The sequence below is a fragment of the Pinus tabuliformis genome, chromosome 1_2 (genome assembly GCF_031772625.1).
Source record: "Pinus tabuliformis cultivar Carrire ecotype Pingquan chromosome 1_2, CPIR1, whole genome shotgun sequence".
NCBI lineage: Eukaryota > Viridiplantae > Streptophyta > Pinopsida > Pinales > Pinaceae > Pinus > Pinus tabuliformis.
The window spans coordinates 1,140,754,651-1,140,771,287 of NC_142298.1; the positions used below are offsets into that span (position 1 = coordinate 1,140,754,651).

Below are 16,637 nucleotides of genomic sequence, written 5' to 3' on the forward strand. Positions count from 1 at the left end.
ATGCCCTAAACAAGTCACCCCTTTGAATGCCTCCTTCCTAGAAAGTTTCATGACCTAAGACATCCACAAATGGTCTCTAAAGGAACGAACGCAGGTGGATACGCTGCCAGGGTGCTCTACAGCATAGGTAGACAGTGTCAGGGTTCTCTGCAGAGCACCTAAGCCCTCTTTAGGTTGTGATGGGCGAATTTGAGAGAAATTCAATTGGGGTTTAGGGAATATTCTTCTCTTAGAGTTATCTAGAAGCTTCCCTCAGTTATCTACTCCTATGAGCTCGAAAATAGATGAGGAATGAGTTAAGGTGCATCCTATCCTCTCATCCCTTCCTCCATGGAACTAATTCAAAGTATGGAGGCCACTCAATGCCACCATTTATAACGAAACCTCCTTCATCCTCCTATAAACTGACCACTCATCTAAGTGATCAAGCGCTAGCTGGATTATGTTTAATTGTAAGGAGATAATGTTGCTATGAGACTTGACTTGGAGCAAATGATGTGATGCCACAAGCTTGTCTTGCTTTTGTTGTGATGTGGATGGGATCCAAGATGGAGGAATGAATTTGAATCAGACACTGATGGTTGTTATTCCTTATTCTATCTAATAAAGTGTTTGAACCTTTTTCCATATGATGTGTTCTTTCATAATGCTTATATGTATGAATTTCTTCTAATTCCTTTCATTTATATTCAATGGATCGTATGCTTTGATAGGTTTTCATCTTGTGTTGTGTTGAAAGGATACTTTTCAAGTGGATTAAGTACGGGGAGGAGCAACAGAATCGATACAAGGGAGACAAGAGGAAAGTGGAACTACAAGTAGGCCTTCTATCCTCTCTTCTTATCTATTGCTTATAAGCAAAGTCTGAAACACTTTAAATTGTTGTTCTAGGAACACGTACTTGTCTAGTGAATTAGTATTTATCCGTAGATGCTAAATTCTCCAAAAAAAATTAGCGACTATAATGGGGAAGAATCCTCTTTCCTAGTAGTTTATCCACCTCATAAGACAACCTTGTAGATTCTATTTGTGTTCATATATTGTAATTTAGCTATTTACATTGAAAAATTGGTCAAAACTGTGTCAAATTGCCTTTTGAAATGGCTTACTGTCACCAGCGTAGGCTTGTGAGGGACACAATGTGCTATAGAGCATCCCTGGCTTAGGGACAATGCTCTGAAGTGCACTGTCTCCCACTTTGGGCTACATTGATCCTCCTAGGATCAGTTTCCCACCTTTGGAAAGAGTTTTTGCCAAACTTTCTCTATTTGATTGTTTGTTGATTGATCAATGAATGTTATGTCTCAGAAAGAGAGTGTCTATCTCCTCGTCTAGCCCAAATTTGATAGGATTGATCAATGTTTCTTCATGTTTTCTTTGTCATTATCGATCAATAGTCAAATTTAGGATATAATTGATTAATCTTCGTTCGAAATAAAGTGTCGTAAAGTCTTCTCTTCCTTCGAATATGAATTGTCGTAAAAGTCTTCGTTCATATGAAAGATTGATTGATTGTATGTGCATATTTCCTTTTTGTTCATATTCACATTAAGGGAATTGAAAATAAATACATGCATATTGCATTGAAAAAATTTGTGTCTTCTAATAGGAATAGTGTAGGGAAATTGCATTTAGATTGTGCTCCTTGCTCTTTGATCAAAAGAAATCTGATTGCTCTATCACTACTAGCTAAGGATTTTCATTGTTAAATTGAATGGAAAGAATTCTTATCATATTAGTTTCATTTTAGGAATTGCAAACATACATCACGTGGTTAACATTAAAAGGAAAATTCTAAAGAAGATCAACTTAAAATTGATCTGAATTTACCGAATGGAGCATTATCACCTAGCGAAAAACATTTAGAGGTCTAGGCTAGAGACGTGTTCTGGCATCGTAAAACAAAGAAATTATCACTAACTTGCCTGCAATACATCCTGAATCTAATATCTCATTCCACGTACGTGAGTGTATCGTAGCTCGTCCACGTACTTTCGGGTATATAGGGCGGTGTTACACTACGTAAAGTATATGGGAATGCTCTCGCTATGCGATTTTGCATTAGACGTCGCTTATACGGACTGGGCCTGCACGTACCTTTGGGTATATATTGGAGGACAACTCTAGGTTGCTATCCATCCATAGGTAACCGATTTGGCCGCCTTGTACACTGTGATACACCGAACACAACATTCGGGGAGATTGCTTGCCCGTACTTCTCGGTTTGCCGAGAGGTATTCTACAGTTCACAGTTACTTGGTAATCCTTTTGCCTAGATTATTCATTTTTTGTTTTGTTATGTTACTTTGATTAAAATAAAATTAATTGATCATGGATAACATCCTCCACGCTCACTCCTTAGTTGATCTTAGGTTGAAACATATGGCAACAAATCTGGAATCCACCAATCAAGTAATTCCTTTTAATGAGAATCCTAGTCCTTTTCATCCTTTCGGAAATATTGGTGCTCCTTATACGGCTACATTGTCCCTTTCGAGATTTACCATTGGCTTGCCAATATGGTTGTTTTCAACCTCCTTGGTTCAAAATATCGTGATTTCTCCGCAATCGAGTACACCTACAACTAGACAAAATCAACCTCCAGTTGATCCTAAAGTTGACCCTTTGCCTTCTTCCTTGATTGTTTCTTCCTCCCCTTCTTCCTCTTCACCTCGTGAAAGTATTGGTACTATTAACCAAGTGGCTAAGAAGAAGAAGAAAGGGAAGAAGAAGAAGAAGAAGAAGCAAATTCAGTAAAGGGGCAACCAAGCAACCATTGCTTTGAATGCAACATCTGATGAGAAACAATCCGTCAAGCCTCACAAAGTTTGATATCCATGCAAACTTTGTGTGGGAGACCATATTCTTCGAAATTGTCCTGATATTCTTCAGATCTTAGAAGAATGGTCTTCCCGTTCACATCATCCTATGTCATCAACTTCTAGAGATTATTTTGGTGACACACCATCAACTAGTGGTATTAAAGTTCATGGAAAAAAGGGTGAAGTTAAGTTTCCCCATAGGTTATGTGAAGGGAATCACCCCATTCACCTTTTTCCCTATCTGGATGAAGCCAAAAAAGTGTTGGATAACCGTCCTGCTTCACCGCATTGACTTCCATCTGGTTAGAAGAGACTCTCCCTTAATCCTTCACTAGTTGATGAATTGACTAACAAAAAACAACAGTTGATCAAACCCACTCTCTCTAAAAGTGAATCCTATGAGTCTATACTTGACCCAAATCAACAAGTCGAGGTAACAGTTGACCCGATTTCACCTCCAGTAAATCATACCTTTCCCGAAGAGAGTGAATATGATACCACTCAAGTTCTTTTTATTTCTTCAGATTCAAATGAGCTTGGGGGAAATCCTCTTGTTCCATCAAGACAGGAGGATAATCCTCCCACTCTCGTAACTCAAGGGGTTAATTCTCCCATTCTTATGGTACCCCATCCAAGTAGTCTAGTCACTTCCTTTGATTGGAATTGACTGATAGGATTCCGTCTTCCTTCTTATGTGCCTTTCCAGATCATAGTATAGGTCTATAATATCATTGTATCAGGAACTATTATAGATGAAGGTGCATCAGTGAGTATCCATTTCTCAACTGCTTGGCAAGCGCTCGATTCACCGCCACTTGTGCCTGTTACCCAAAATCTATTGGCTTCTAACAGAGGAACTAGTCAACCATTAGGGATCCTTCCTCAGTTGCCTATTACTATGGGAGGAAAAATCATTTATCTGAATGTGATGGTAGTCCCAGGCCCTTTAGATTACAATTTACTTCTAGGGGGCGACTATGTTTATGACATGGGAGCTATTATTGCCACACTCTTCCAAGTGATGCGTTTCCCGCATGAAGGTAGGATTGTCACCGTCAACCAGCTTTCATTTCCTGGTCTAAATATGGCTTCCAGTAAACCATATTGCCTAAATGGTCCTTTTGTACCAATGGTATCATCCCCGCCATGTGTTAATTATGTGGCAACCCGTTCCATACCTACATCAACTGACGATCAATTCAATGATGTTGTACAACATGTACTGGGAGAATTGGGACCACATCTCTCCTTCATGTCCTCTTATGAGTTGTGATTCTAGGATACGAGGAAAGTTCTTAGTCTTGTGTCAACCTCATTAAAAGATGAAACAAGGGTCTATGAGGATAGTTCCTTGTCTTGTGTCAACCTCGTTAAAAAATGAAACAAAGGGTATGAGGAAAATTCTTTTAATGTGACAACCTCATTACAAAAATGAAACAACTTCCATGAGGATAGTTCCTTATCCTATATCAACCTTGTTAAAAAATGAAACAAGGAGTATGAGGATAGTTCCTTGTCTTGTGTTTCCCTTGTTAAAAAATGAAACAAGGAGTATGAGCATAGTTCCTTATCTTGTGTCAAGTATGGAAGGCCATTCAATGCCACCATTTATGACAAAACCTCCTTCATCCTCCTATAAATTGATCACTCATCTAAGTGATAGGGGCTGGCTAGATTATGTTGAATTGTAAGGAGATAATGTTGCTATGAGACTTGAATTTGGAGAAAATGATGTGATGCCACAAGCTTGTCTTGCTTTTGATGTGATGTGAATGGGATCCAAGCTGGAGGAATGACTTTGAATCAGACACTGATGGTTGTAATTCCTTCTTCTATCTAATAAAGTGTTTGAACCTTTTTCCATATGATGTGTTCTTTCATAATTCTTATATGTATGAATTGCTTCTGATTCCCTTCCTTTATATTCAATGGATTGTATGCTTTGATTGTTTTTGTCTTCTGTTGTGTTGATAGGGTATTTTTCTAGTGGATTAAGTACGCGAAGGAGTGACGGAATCGATACAAGGGAGACAAGAAGAAAGCAAAACTACAGGTAGGCCTTCTATCCTCTCTTCTTATCTATTGCTTATAGGGAAAGTTTAAAACACTTTAAATTGTTGTTCTAGGCACAACCACTTGTCTAATTAATTAGTATCTATCTGTAGATGCTAAATTCTCCAAAAAATATGCCCAAAGATGACATAGGCTGTATAAAGATGAGAACATGGACAACTCTTAAGATCATGGAGGGGAGCTTGAAATCATCATCTTACCAACAAGAGACCAAGGATGATCGACCGCAGGATCCAAAGTAAGATCTGAAATTTGCATGCGAGCCAAAATTTTGGAGGGTGGTTTTAGCTACTACAATGCTTGGCTACACACTGGGATAACTACATCTCTCTAAATGGACCTTGTTTCGTGAAAAGTGAGTCTAACCCTTCTGGAAGTATTGTTCGATTCTTTGATCATCACGGTTTCCACACTGGCTTAGTTAAAAGATGTAGTCCCTACCATTCTCTTGATCGGTCAGCACACATTCCAAGCCAAGTCAACTTAGTTGTTTCTATTGGGATGAGGCGTATATTGGTGCAGAAGTAATATGACTGTCAGAGTTTAAGTTACATCTCTGTTGTTGCTCTGCTACTAGCAGGCCTAAACAGCACTCCGACTGAGTCACACAAGAACACAATCATCACTCCACTGCCAACAAGTCTAGTAATTACCCCAATGGAGTTACTTGCATCACCTCTCTGCATAGGAATCTTTTCTCTTCTTTCACCTTATTCATTTTTATTTTTTATTTTTTTTGTGTTTAAAAAACTGTGCATAGGCACTTATTTATTTTAGAGGTAGAAGATGGATCCTAACCTATTAAGTGCAGAAGAGGTTGTTCCTTCAGAGAAGTATGTTATATATTCCTTTGACATACTTGTTAAGTTTTTCCCCCTCACCTTACTCTACTTGACTGAGCTGACAAGGGTTAACCCAAAAGAACCAATTAGAATATGTAGTACTAGTTAACAGTGCAAGCTTTGTGTTTTCACCAAGAGTCACTCTATACAAAACATATTTTCCATCAAGGCATCATAAAATAAAGACAATAAGTTATTCATAAAGAGAGGGCAACAGATAACCAGATGTTGATAGTTGTACAAGTCCTCTTAGATTTTCCCAGCTTGTCTCAAGAGCCAAACACGGTTTCATGAGAGGCTAGCCTACAGGTATAGGAAAACGAAGAAAGGAAAAAGCAAAAAGCAAAAAGAAAAGTTAAAGAAAAAGAAAACAAGTAAGAAAATCAAGAAAGAAATCAAATTGAACTAAGTAAGTAAGCAAGAAAATATGCAAACCAAAAAGAAAAGCAAAGCAAGAAGCAAAGACTATTCCTACTCCTACGCTAAACAGTGCATGGGCCTACTCATGTGAAGTGATATTTCTAAGGTAGTCATTGGTCTATTAGCTGGCCCAAGTCATGGTTAACAAGAAATATATGCATGTAAACTAGAGAAAAAGGAAGATAGATCAGTGAATACCAACACGCTGTGAGATCTAAAACATCCACATAATAGAAAAGAGCGAATGAACAAAACTAACATTCTAAAGACGTACCATGGTTTTGCGACGCACTACGTGTAGATGGTAAAAATACACACTCTTTGGACTATGACATATGAGCAAACACGGGAAATAAAAATAGCTTATGCTTTGAAGCATGCTCATTGTGTAAGATTCCTCCAAAGCTTGAGTGATGGGATCATGTGATTCGAGTGGAGGAAGAAAAATCTGGGTGTTTGGTTTATCTTCAATGCAACGCAGAGAGTGCTGAGGAGTCGTAGGTGTTGCAAAAATTTTCAAATCGGAGGTGGAACCAAACTTAGGATAGCGAGGGTATGACATAACCATTAGCCTAGGCTGAAGTGCCTCGACAGCCTACGGGGTTTCCACTATGTGAATAGATAGATCATTATAGACCAGTGGCTTAGACATATTATTAGTGAGTGAATCATCATCATGATAAAATCAAGAAGTACAGAGATTACAACGACCATGATAAGAAATTTCAGGATGTTCATCGACATCCTCAAGATTTGATGAACCATGTAGAGGGGTATATGAGAAACAAGGATGTTCACCCTCTGTGGTTTTAGAAATGAAAAATGACAGAAGAGACAGATTTTTAGAGGAAGATGTTTCCTCTCTACAATGTAATGACACACTAACATCCAGTGTGTCCGGTGAATGATCGGAAGTAGAAACATATAGAAATGAGTTTTCACAGGGGAATAAAAAGTGACAAAATCACAAGGGATGCCAACATATACCAAATGAGGCACGAATGGAATGGAGTCATCCTTCACCGTGGGATATTCTTTAGATTATTGCGCACACTCATCATGAATGATAGCGTAGGTTGGCTACACAGCACTGACTTCATCGACAACTTGATCCTCGTTCACAACAAGTGTGGAATTTGGAACGAAAGAACACAAAAAATATAATCTAGAGGATTAGCAAAACACGGGGACAGAGGTTGGGGTACTAAGTCCACATGACAACCAGTAGGCTTGCAAGCCAAAAATGCATAGATATCAAGGGCATGTGGGGTAGAAGGATGTGATAGTTCAATAGATGTGTGTGCACACTCTCCCACATCACTCTGCGAGGGTGGAGTTGTTTGATGAGAGGAATGTAGAAAGTCACTTGTGACAACAACTTTGTACGCTTTTGATTGCACAACTACATCACCGAAGTATGCTGAGCATAGTTCGAATGATTCTAAGAATTGTAGATTTTCGGAGATGTAAAAAAGATGGTTAAATCTTCCATTGAGGAATTCCCAATCAATTTCATCTTCAAGAAATTGATATGCAATATTATGAAAGAACATGTAAAAATTTTCAACGGATTCATCAGATGACTTTGGTAGTTTTAGAATTTATTTATTGAGTTCTTTACGGTCAAAATGATTGAAAGCACGATCTATCTCTATGAGTGATGATGGAAAGAGTGAATAGATTTTTTCAGAAGTGTGGCATACCAATGCAGTGGGTGCCCTCAAAGTATGTATGTGAACAATGCGTAGGTCATATAATCTTGAAAGATTTCATGTCTTTCACAAGAGCCTACAATGCCAACCGCGTGTCTAACCAAGGCTAATTGTGCTCCAGTATTGTATGTTTTACATGCAAGTTATTCCAGAGCTCTTCAGAGAATTCAAAGTCATTTCCATAAGACATACACTCCGGAAGAGAAATTTTGTGTTTGTTCATGATAAGTATGTGGAGATTCAAAAAAAATTGTGAGGACTCAGCTTGTCATCTAGCCCTTGTTCTAGTGTCAGAAATGTTGATGGTGTTGGACCAACCAACATTCACAGGATATCCCCTGTATGATGTCCCAACTAGACCTCACAACGTTTAGTGTAGGAGTCCCCTCCAATATGATGGCCCTATTGCTTTTATCTTAAAGATATGCCTTAACTCTTGCTTGTCAGGACATGAGAGGGATTTACTTTGTCTTCGAACAATGAAGTTCACGTGCTTGGTGACTGCTTAATGTTGCTTGTATCAAATTTCTTTCACTACAGCGGGAGAGGGTGGAAGTGAGTCTAAGGTTGAAAGGGAATAGTCTCAACTTTTCTAGAGACACATAATACAATAGGACATGTGTAGCTTCTAATGGAGTAGTCCACATGGATGTGGAAGTCACACACACAAGGTGAACATACAGCACGGACAACACCCAATGGAATCATCCACATGAGTGTGATGGGAGTTATAACAAGTTATAAGAATGAATGTGTCAAGTGTCTAGTGGGATAGCCCACACGGGCAAGACAGTGTTAACAACTGATAAAACACATTTTCAATAGAATATGTACTAAAACAACCGCAATAGTTCAATTGTCTTAATATCAGTTAAAGCAACACACATTACAAGTGTCTAAGGAATAGTCTTATAAACGAATACAATACATGTGTGAAAATGTGTTGGCCTGTTAACATGCTTTTGAATTAAGCAAAAGTTCCAAGACACATTTTTACACCATTACATCATTAACCCCAATAGCGGGCATTGGAGCCATTGCTCACTCCTCAAAGAAAAGATTACAGACTCTCAAGGCTATGTGGGAGGAGCTAAGGTGAAAAATTCTTTTGCATGTACAAATGTGGGGTATATATAGCCAAGGGTGAAAGTGACCCTTGTGACTGTCCTCATGACTGTTTGACTTACATGACTCTTCATATTTACATGTGCATCTCCTGGACTTCCATGTTACATTACATTGATTGCAACAGTGTGGCCCACAGTGTTGATGTGGCCGTGATGACTCATGATAGACTGGACACGGCAGAGCTGGTACATTCATGTTTTTGGTGGTGTGCATGTCACACTGCAGTGATGCAGAGTGATGGATGTGCTCTTGGTGTATGATAACTTCACCTCTGAATGCCAAGGTGTGTGGAGTCTTCAATGGTCTTGGTTTTTGCTTGATGTTGCACGTGCATGTCTCTCCTTGGCTTATAATTTGGCATGCTCCATGTGTTAATCCGTTTGTGAACAAGTTTGCTTGCATGTGCTCCTTGTTCGTCCCATTCATCATCACACCATGCCTCAACCATCTACCTATATCTTCAATCACTCATGACGAGATGACATAAAATCCAGAAATATCCTAGTCAACCATGATGCATTATTTTTCGCTTTCGGATGTAGGTGACCGGGAGAGAGGAAAATGCCATAAAACTACACAGAACACATTTCAAACCGGGATATGAGCTCCGAGCACTATTCATGAAGATTGTGCAGAAGTCATTGGGACACTGAGATGGTCATTCCAGATCAGCAGTGACTGTCTGCAGGATCTAGCTCGGCTGGAGAGCAGATCTGTGAAAATATTTCGTGGAGACTAGTGCTCACAACTACGTAGATTCTCCAAGGATGTTGCCAGTGGGTTGTGGGAGGCTGCTAGCCAAAAATGCACAAAGTTGGGAGACTAGCCTGCTAGACATCCTTGGATATTTTCTAGGTTGAGCAGGATTCTAGGAAAGTGGAAGACTTCCCATTAATATTGCACAGTTTTTAGGAGGAGCACCAAATCAACTAACAGGGTGACTGGCTGAGAAAACTATGCAATTTTTTAGGGCAATGCAGTGACATGCAGCGGGTGTCTGTTTGTCATGTTTTTTCATTTTCAGTAGGCAATGAAAGTGGGCATGCTTGGAAGCTTCTGCGCAATTTTATAGAGGAGTCAATCTCGGAGTCACTGCTCCAACAAACTCTCCAGTTGAATAGCTGGAGGCTTAATCGATCTTCTTGTGAGCAATGAAGTTTGGGATGAGTTGCTGAGCAACTTCTACGTTTTTCTGGGTGGCAGTCAGTCGGGTCGATTCCAGGATTGCACAGTGTAGACTGCCTGAGAGACAACCTCAAGTTCTATGCAATTAAAAGCAGGAGTACATGATCACTGAGGACTGAGACTACGTAGTGCAGCTAAGTGGAGGTCCAATTGTTGGAGGGTAGTCGGATTGATAGGGTTTCAACAAAATGACTGTGTGTGAAAAAGTGACTTCATACATGTATAACCTTGCGCGCACACACTCAACATGACTTAACGACAAGACACATCAAACCATCAAGACAACATGCACTCAGTGTGAATGATCGATAGGTGCGAGCAACAAGTGCGACACTTGTGATAGACATTCAGACGACTGTGACAATGCTTGCACGAAAATACTTACAAGATCATGTGTGAGTGTGATATATGTTTACATAGAGAACACAACTCAAACACAATGTTCAACATCACCAGAACGAGGTTGCGCATATGACATAACAATCAAAATGTCAAAGTGACTGTTGGACGAACAAGTCAAAAGGAAGCAAGACATGTAGAAGAAACACATAAAATAACTTTTCGTGTTTGTGAACATGCATGCTACTGAGGACAAGATGATATCACAATGACAAGCAATCCTGCAAACTCAACAAAGTGGTGTACCTCAAAAGGTGTTCTTTACTTACCCTCAAGATGATCATGCATCCAACGGAGTTTGCATGCAATCTTGATCTTTTCCATTACTTGGTTCCTTGGTCCTTCTCCTCAACTCCTTGGGAGTGATCTCAACATGTCATCTTTTCCTGTAGTCACTGAGAGGTAGATTTGCGCAATTTCAGTGAAGAGCGACTACTGCCAAAATGAGGCCCTGGGAGGCCCGTCTGCACAGTTTCTACATGCAAGACAAATAGGGAAGCTTAGAAAACATTATGTAGTTTTGAGGCACGGGACACTACTATGACATGGGGGTCATGGGAGGATAGCTCTGTGCAATTTATGAGTGCAGCGTAGCCTAACTTCTCTGCTCATTTTTGGAGAGGAGTGTTGGCCACCTGACTACTCTGCGCAATTTTGGAGAGCAGTGTTGGCTTGGGTCTCTGCGAGCTGTAGGGATTTAGCAGGCAAGGGAGGAAGATTGATGGTTGTAGAAGCAAAGCGCATAGTTCCAAGAAGATGGATGAGGCTAGCTTTCTCTAGAAAATGGTAAAGTGTGAGATCATTGAAACATGTGTAAACATTGATAGGACCTGATTGTGATCACACACAGACACTTAGTGTCACAACCTAGACCATCCAGAATGCATAAGACATACTTTTCTTGATGCAACAACCTCCGTGACAAGAGTGCATGAAGTGAATTTGAAACATGTCTATGTGATGACAGCCACTCATGCGCACATGCTTTCCCTTGAAAAAAACAACATTCCCTTTGCATGACAAACAAAAACCCCTTATGCCCAAAGATGACACGGTCTACATAAAGAAGAGAACATGGACAACTCTTAAGATCACGGACGGGAGATTGAAATCATCATCTTACAAATAAGTGACCAAGTGTGATTCTTTGCAGGATCCAAGGTAGTCTCTGAAATTTGCATGCGAGCCAAAATTTTGGAGGGTGGTTGTAGCCATTACAATAAGAGGGTAATGAAGCATTGGTATTGAAAGAAAATCATAAAGATACATTCTCCTTGAACACCTTACCTTGACACAACGTCAATTCAATGGGTTTACACTTGTTCTATATATCAAATTAAAATTTAGTGGAGTTGACCAATAATGAAAATATACATTAGCTATACTTCTTTATAATTTTCCAAAAAAATTGGATTAAATTTTAAAAGCTTTGGATTTTATTTATATTAAATTAAAATATAGTGTATTAACCAATGGTATAACTGATGACCTAAAAAAATCGAATCCTTTTCATTATTCATTGAATCCTTTTCATTCAACTCTAATTTCCTTCAACTATTACTCCAACTAAAGTAAATATTACGTTTTTAATATCTAATTTTATTGTATTTTCATGAATGTCAATTTTCATAAATGTTACCATGGCCTTAAAAAGAGTATATACTCAATTGTTTTCTTGTTTGGGAAAAAAAGTTATTTAAATCAACATTGATCATTCAAATTTTAATTAAAATTTTAGTTATATTAAATCTCTCGTTTTTTCGAAGGTGTTTTTGGTGTTAAAGGGTAGTGGTGTATCTACTATGGGCGCAGCCGAGGATTGATGGAAACCAACCAGAAGTTCCCAAAGGATGAGCATTAATACATTCTGCATAGCTCCATTGGAGTATTTGATAGTGTGCTTCTTCTGCTAGGGAACATGCTTGCAAAGTATTCAAATTTCAATGGGCTTCCAGTGACCAAGTTCGAGTTGAAGCACTGAGCCAACTTGTTGGGTATTGTACCAAATCTTAAGTGGGGCTTCGTATTGTGGTCAACTCATGGATTTGAAATAATTGAGCGTTGGTTAGAATAGGCCCACAGGCTTCTCTAAATAGATTTCATAAAAATGTGGACATGCAATGGAATGTCCGGGTGGAATTGGCGTAGTCGGAAGTGCTCGAGTTGGGATTTCATTAAGAAATGAAGGAAGACCAAGGCCTGACCTCGATTTCAAGTTGGGCCCGAGTTGGGATTTCATTAAGAAATGAAGGAAGACCAAGGCCTGACCTCGACTTCAAGTTGGGCCCGACCTCCCGACTACGAACTTCAAATATATATTTTACATATATATTTTACAGTTAGGTTCAGTAAAATTTGTCCAAAATTTCTTTTTCGTGTATCTTGTACTTTATTTTACTTTACCAGGTCCACGATGTTTTTATTTGCACCCTACTGATGTCCTATTTAAATTCAATCTCAATTCAATCCACTAATTCAATTTGGATAGTTAGTTATGGCCAAGGCTGATTTCAAATGTTATCTCTATAACGACTACATGCACAGTCACCATTGTAATAAAAATGAGCACAAAAAACAGCTTATGCTTCAAAATGTAAACGATTATAAGTAAATTGTATTCCAAAGAAACATTGGCATAGAGATCCAGCGTATACCTCCAAAAGATTGTACGTAAAATATGTGTCCAAAAGACATTTGTCACTTTGGCAACTTAGTAAATAAACCTTATCGCGTTTTTATTCAATCACAAAGTTGCGCAAATTATATTATATTACAATAAATTTTATATTAAATTTAATCAATTAAATTTTATATTTTTTAATTTGAATTTAGTTAAAATAATTTTATAAATAATTTATACAATATAAACACGTCTACCTACTCGAACTTATGTAACATAAATCGGGACGCACTGCTCCCAGGTGCTCTCTCGATTCTAGATTCTTAAATTTTGTGCTTTCTCTATCCTCAAATTTTGGGTTTCTGAAATTTGGCCTATAAGTTTGTCCAAGAACACCTTCCACATTTGAAGAGAGTGAAGAATTTGAACTCGGTTTCCAGATGAGCAAAGCAATCGTCGGAGGGGATCTGATAATTGTGAACGCGGTCGTTCTCCTTGGTGCCGGGCAACACCCTCACCAATATCTCCACCATCTCCGGGATCAACACGACAATGCCATTGTGCTCTTAGTTTCGTTGGACGATTAGGTCGCTCGACGGTGCCTTCCAGAGCGAACGATATCCCACAGGAACGGTGAGGGGCTGTTTATCAAAGGCGAAGAAGAAATGGTCCACCCCGTCATCCCATTTTGGATATGAGTGCCGAACATCATGCCGAGGGATTGAACCCATGTGTAATCTCTGGTTCTCCCTTCAGGCCTGCGGCCAATAAAATGAGCATTCATTTGCAAGGCATCATCAGACACAAGGCTGAAATCCTGGTTACTCTTTCCATGGAAGTAGAACATGATGCCATCTCGTCCTATGAAGCGAGGGTCAAAGCAAGCAGCTCCAACTCCTGAGCGGTTTGCTATTTGGTCTGCAAAACAATTTTATCAATTATGAACTTATTAGAGGACTTTTAGGCATTCTTAGCAAAAATGTTCATATATACCGTTTAAATGTTATTTTTTTTACTCATTTTATTGGTTAATTTCAATCAAAACTTTTTGGAGCTTTTAAACAAAGTGAGTTTAAATAGTTATATCCGCAAAATTAATTTGTATATTTCAAAGTGTTTTTAAATTGTTTTATCAAATTCTTGGGAAAATATCTATTTCATCTATAAGTTAAACTAGACATCAATATATATAATGTAAATTAATAAATCAAATCAAATAAATTTAAATCTACTAATTACCAAATAAATTCTATTTAAAACATCAAATTTTTTTAATATTTAAATTTCTTATAATACGATAAACTTTTTAAAAACTTACAATATAATAAAAAATTAATAAAACATCATTTTTTTAATATTTAAATTTTTTATAATATAATAAAAAAATAAATAACTTATGATATAATAAAAATTTAAGTGGTCAAAAATACAAGAATATACGAAATTCGATATTTCTATTTAAATCTGATTTAGAAATAATTTAAACTAATATTTAGAAATTCTTATTTAAACTAAATATATGTTAAAAACTACGTTTACAATGGTGGTAACAGTTTTTTTAAAAGTAAATTGTATAATGTTTTGAAAATTTCAAATTTCCAAGTGAACACTCTATTTGTCTCAACTAAATTGTATTATAATTTTAAAATGTTCAAGTGCACATTCTCATGATAAAAAAAGTTAAATTAATATTTATAAATTCATATTTAAATTAGATATATATTAAAAATAAATTTATATTTAAATAAATATTAGATATAAGTTACAAACCACATTTACGATTGCTGTAAAAGTTTTTTTTTAGATAAATTGTATAATGGTTTAAAAATATTAAAATTTTCAAGTAAACATTATATCTGTCTCAATTAAATTGTATTATAATTTAAAAATGTTTAAATTTTCTAAGTGGACATTGTGATAGATAGAAATAAAATAAACTTAAATGATGAGAAACGAGTGATGTGAGAGGAAATTAAAGATAAAATGAGAAATAACTATTAAAAAAATAATTATTATTTTTTCTTTAGTATTTTCTCTAATTATGGTTTATAATTATGATAAAATATTCAACTCTAAAAAACTTTTATAACAATTTGATTAGAAAAATCTACATACTCAAATAATATAAATTAACATTCATTTAAATAATTTAAAAGAAAGAACATATTATTCATACTTATACATAAATTGATAAATTTAAAATTAATTATATTATAAAATATTTAATATTAAAATTTTATAAATCAAATTTAATATCAAAAATCATTATTCATTAATATTATATTAATTTATTTAAAATAATTATTTTTATATTATAGAAATGGTCATATGTGAATGACTTACTTAAAGTAGTTAAATTCCAAAATGATATTTGATATGATGCAATGGGTAAACCTCCTAATACTTAAATTCAAAAATAGTGAAAAGATCTCTTCTTAAATGGTCCATGAGGCGCAATACTGGTTAAGGTTTTGCAAATAGGGTAGGAGGCTAACTGGGCTTGATTGTGGGGAAAACTCCAGAGCCAGAAACGATCTTGGATGGGTAATTTTTTGAAAAATCCTCGTTACCGGATGCAAACCAAGTAATAGTTGACACTAAAATTATACTTCAAAATATTACTTTTATTTAATAATAATATACATCTAGTCAACCATGAACAATTCTTACCAGTTTTAAATAAAATAATAAATACCTACTCAAACCATAAATATTTTTAATTATTTTTTAATTTCATATTAAAAGTAATAATATATATATCTCTATATATATAACGAACTTTAACTCCAATTCAAATATAAAAACAATTTCCTGTTGGAATGAAAAAATTCAAATTTCAAATACCTGCAAATATTCAAAGTTAAACATAACCTCTTACAAATCACAGCTATCGAGACATTAATTTGATTTGTAATCATTAGATATAAATACCCTACTTCTACGGGTGGCACTGCAGTCAATGGAACAATCTACGTAGCAGCCCTTGACATATTTGTTCTCTGGTATACGTTCAGGGCAATCGTCGGGGCAGGAAAGAATATCCATAAAACATGGCGTTCCCATTATTTTGCACTGCACCTTCTCTCCTGGCCTCTGACACTCTCCAGGCTGAACGAAAATGGCTGCCGCAACAATCACTGCAAACAGCACTGCCTGCGCCATTGAAATGCTGGCCCTCTTCATCTTCACTATCACCACCGTCGAATTGCTTGAGCTGAAAGTAGAGCTCAATTGCTGCAAGTGCAATTCTGAGCCTCAATATCCCTGGCGGGATCTATTTATACCCTTTGGCCATTGTTTATGACAAGAAAATTATATCAACAACGTCAATTTTTATGTCTCTGCACTACATGCCAGAAGCATGTCGTTTGTTTTCAGAGTTATTGGTTCAGTGATGTCTTTTGTTCGGGCGTTATCATTGGCTTGATGCAATTAT

The 16,637-nt window shown here is 36.9% G+C and overlaps 1 protein-coding gene across 1 annotated transcript; it reads right to left on the minus strand.

Annotated features, from left to right (window-relative positions):
- Positions 1-13,784: 13,784 nt before the first annotated feature.
- Positions 13,785-16,363, minus strand: LOC149210216 (uncharacterized). Its single transcript, XM_089398907.1, has 2 exons — positions 16,138-16,363; positions 13,785-14,119 (listed from the first exon to the last, which is right to left on the minus strand). Exons 1-2 carry the CDS (start codon positions 16,361-16,363, stop codon positions 13,785-13,787), a joined length of 561 nt encoding a protein of 186 aa, XP_089255033.1.
- Between the last annotated feature and the right edge of the window lie 274 nt (positions 16,364-16,637).

What these genes read in the sequence shown, in the direction of transcription:
- LOC149210216 (XM_089398907.1), bottom strand. Translation starts at nt 16,363, where the DNA reads ATGGCGCAGGCAGTGCTGTTTGCAGTGATTGTTGCGGCAGCCATTTTC. An exon ending in CTGCAGTGCCACCCGTAGAA is followed by an intron (nt 14,120 to 16,137) that starts GTAGGGTATTTA and finishes ATTGTTTTGCAG; the next exon opens with ACCAAATAGCAAACCGCTCA.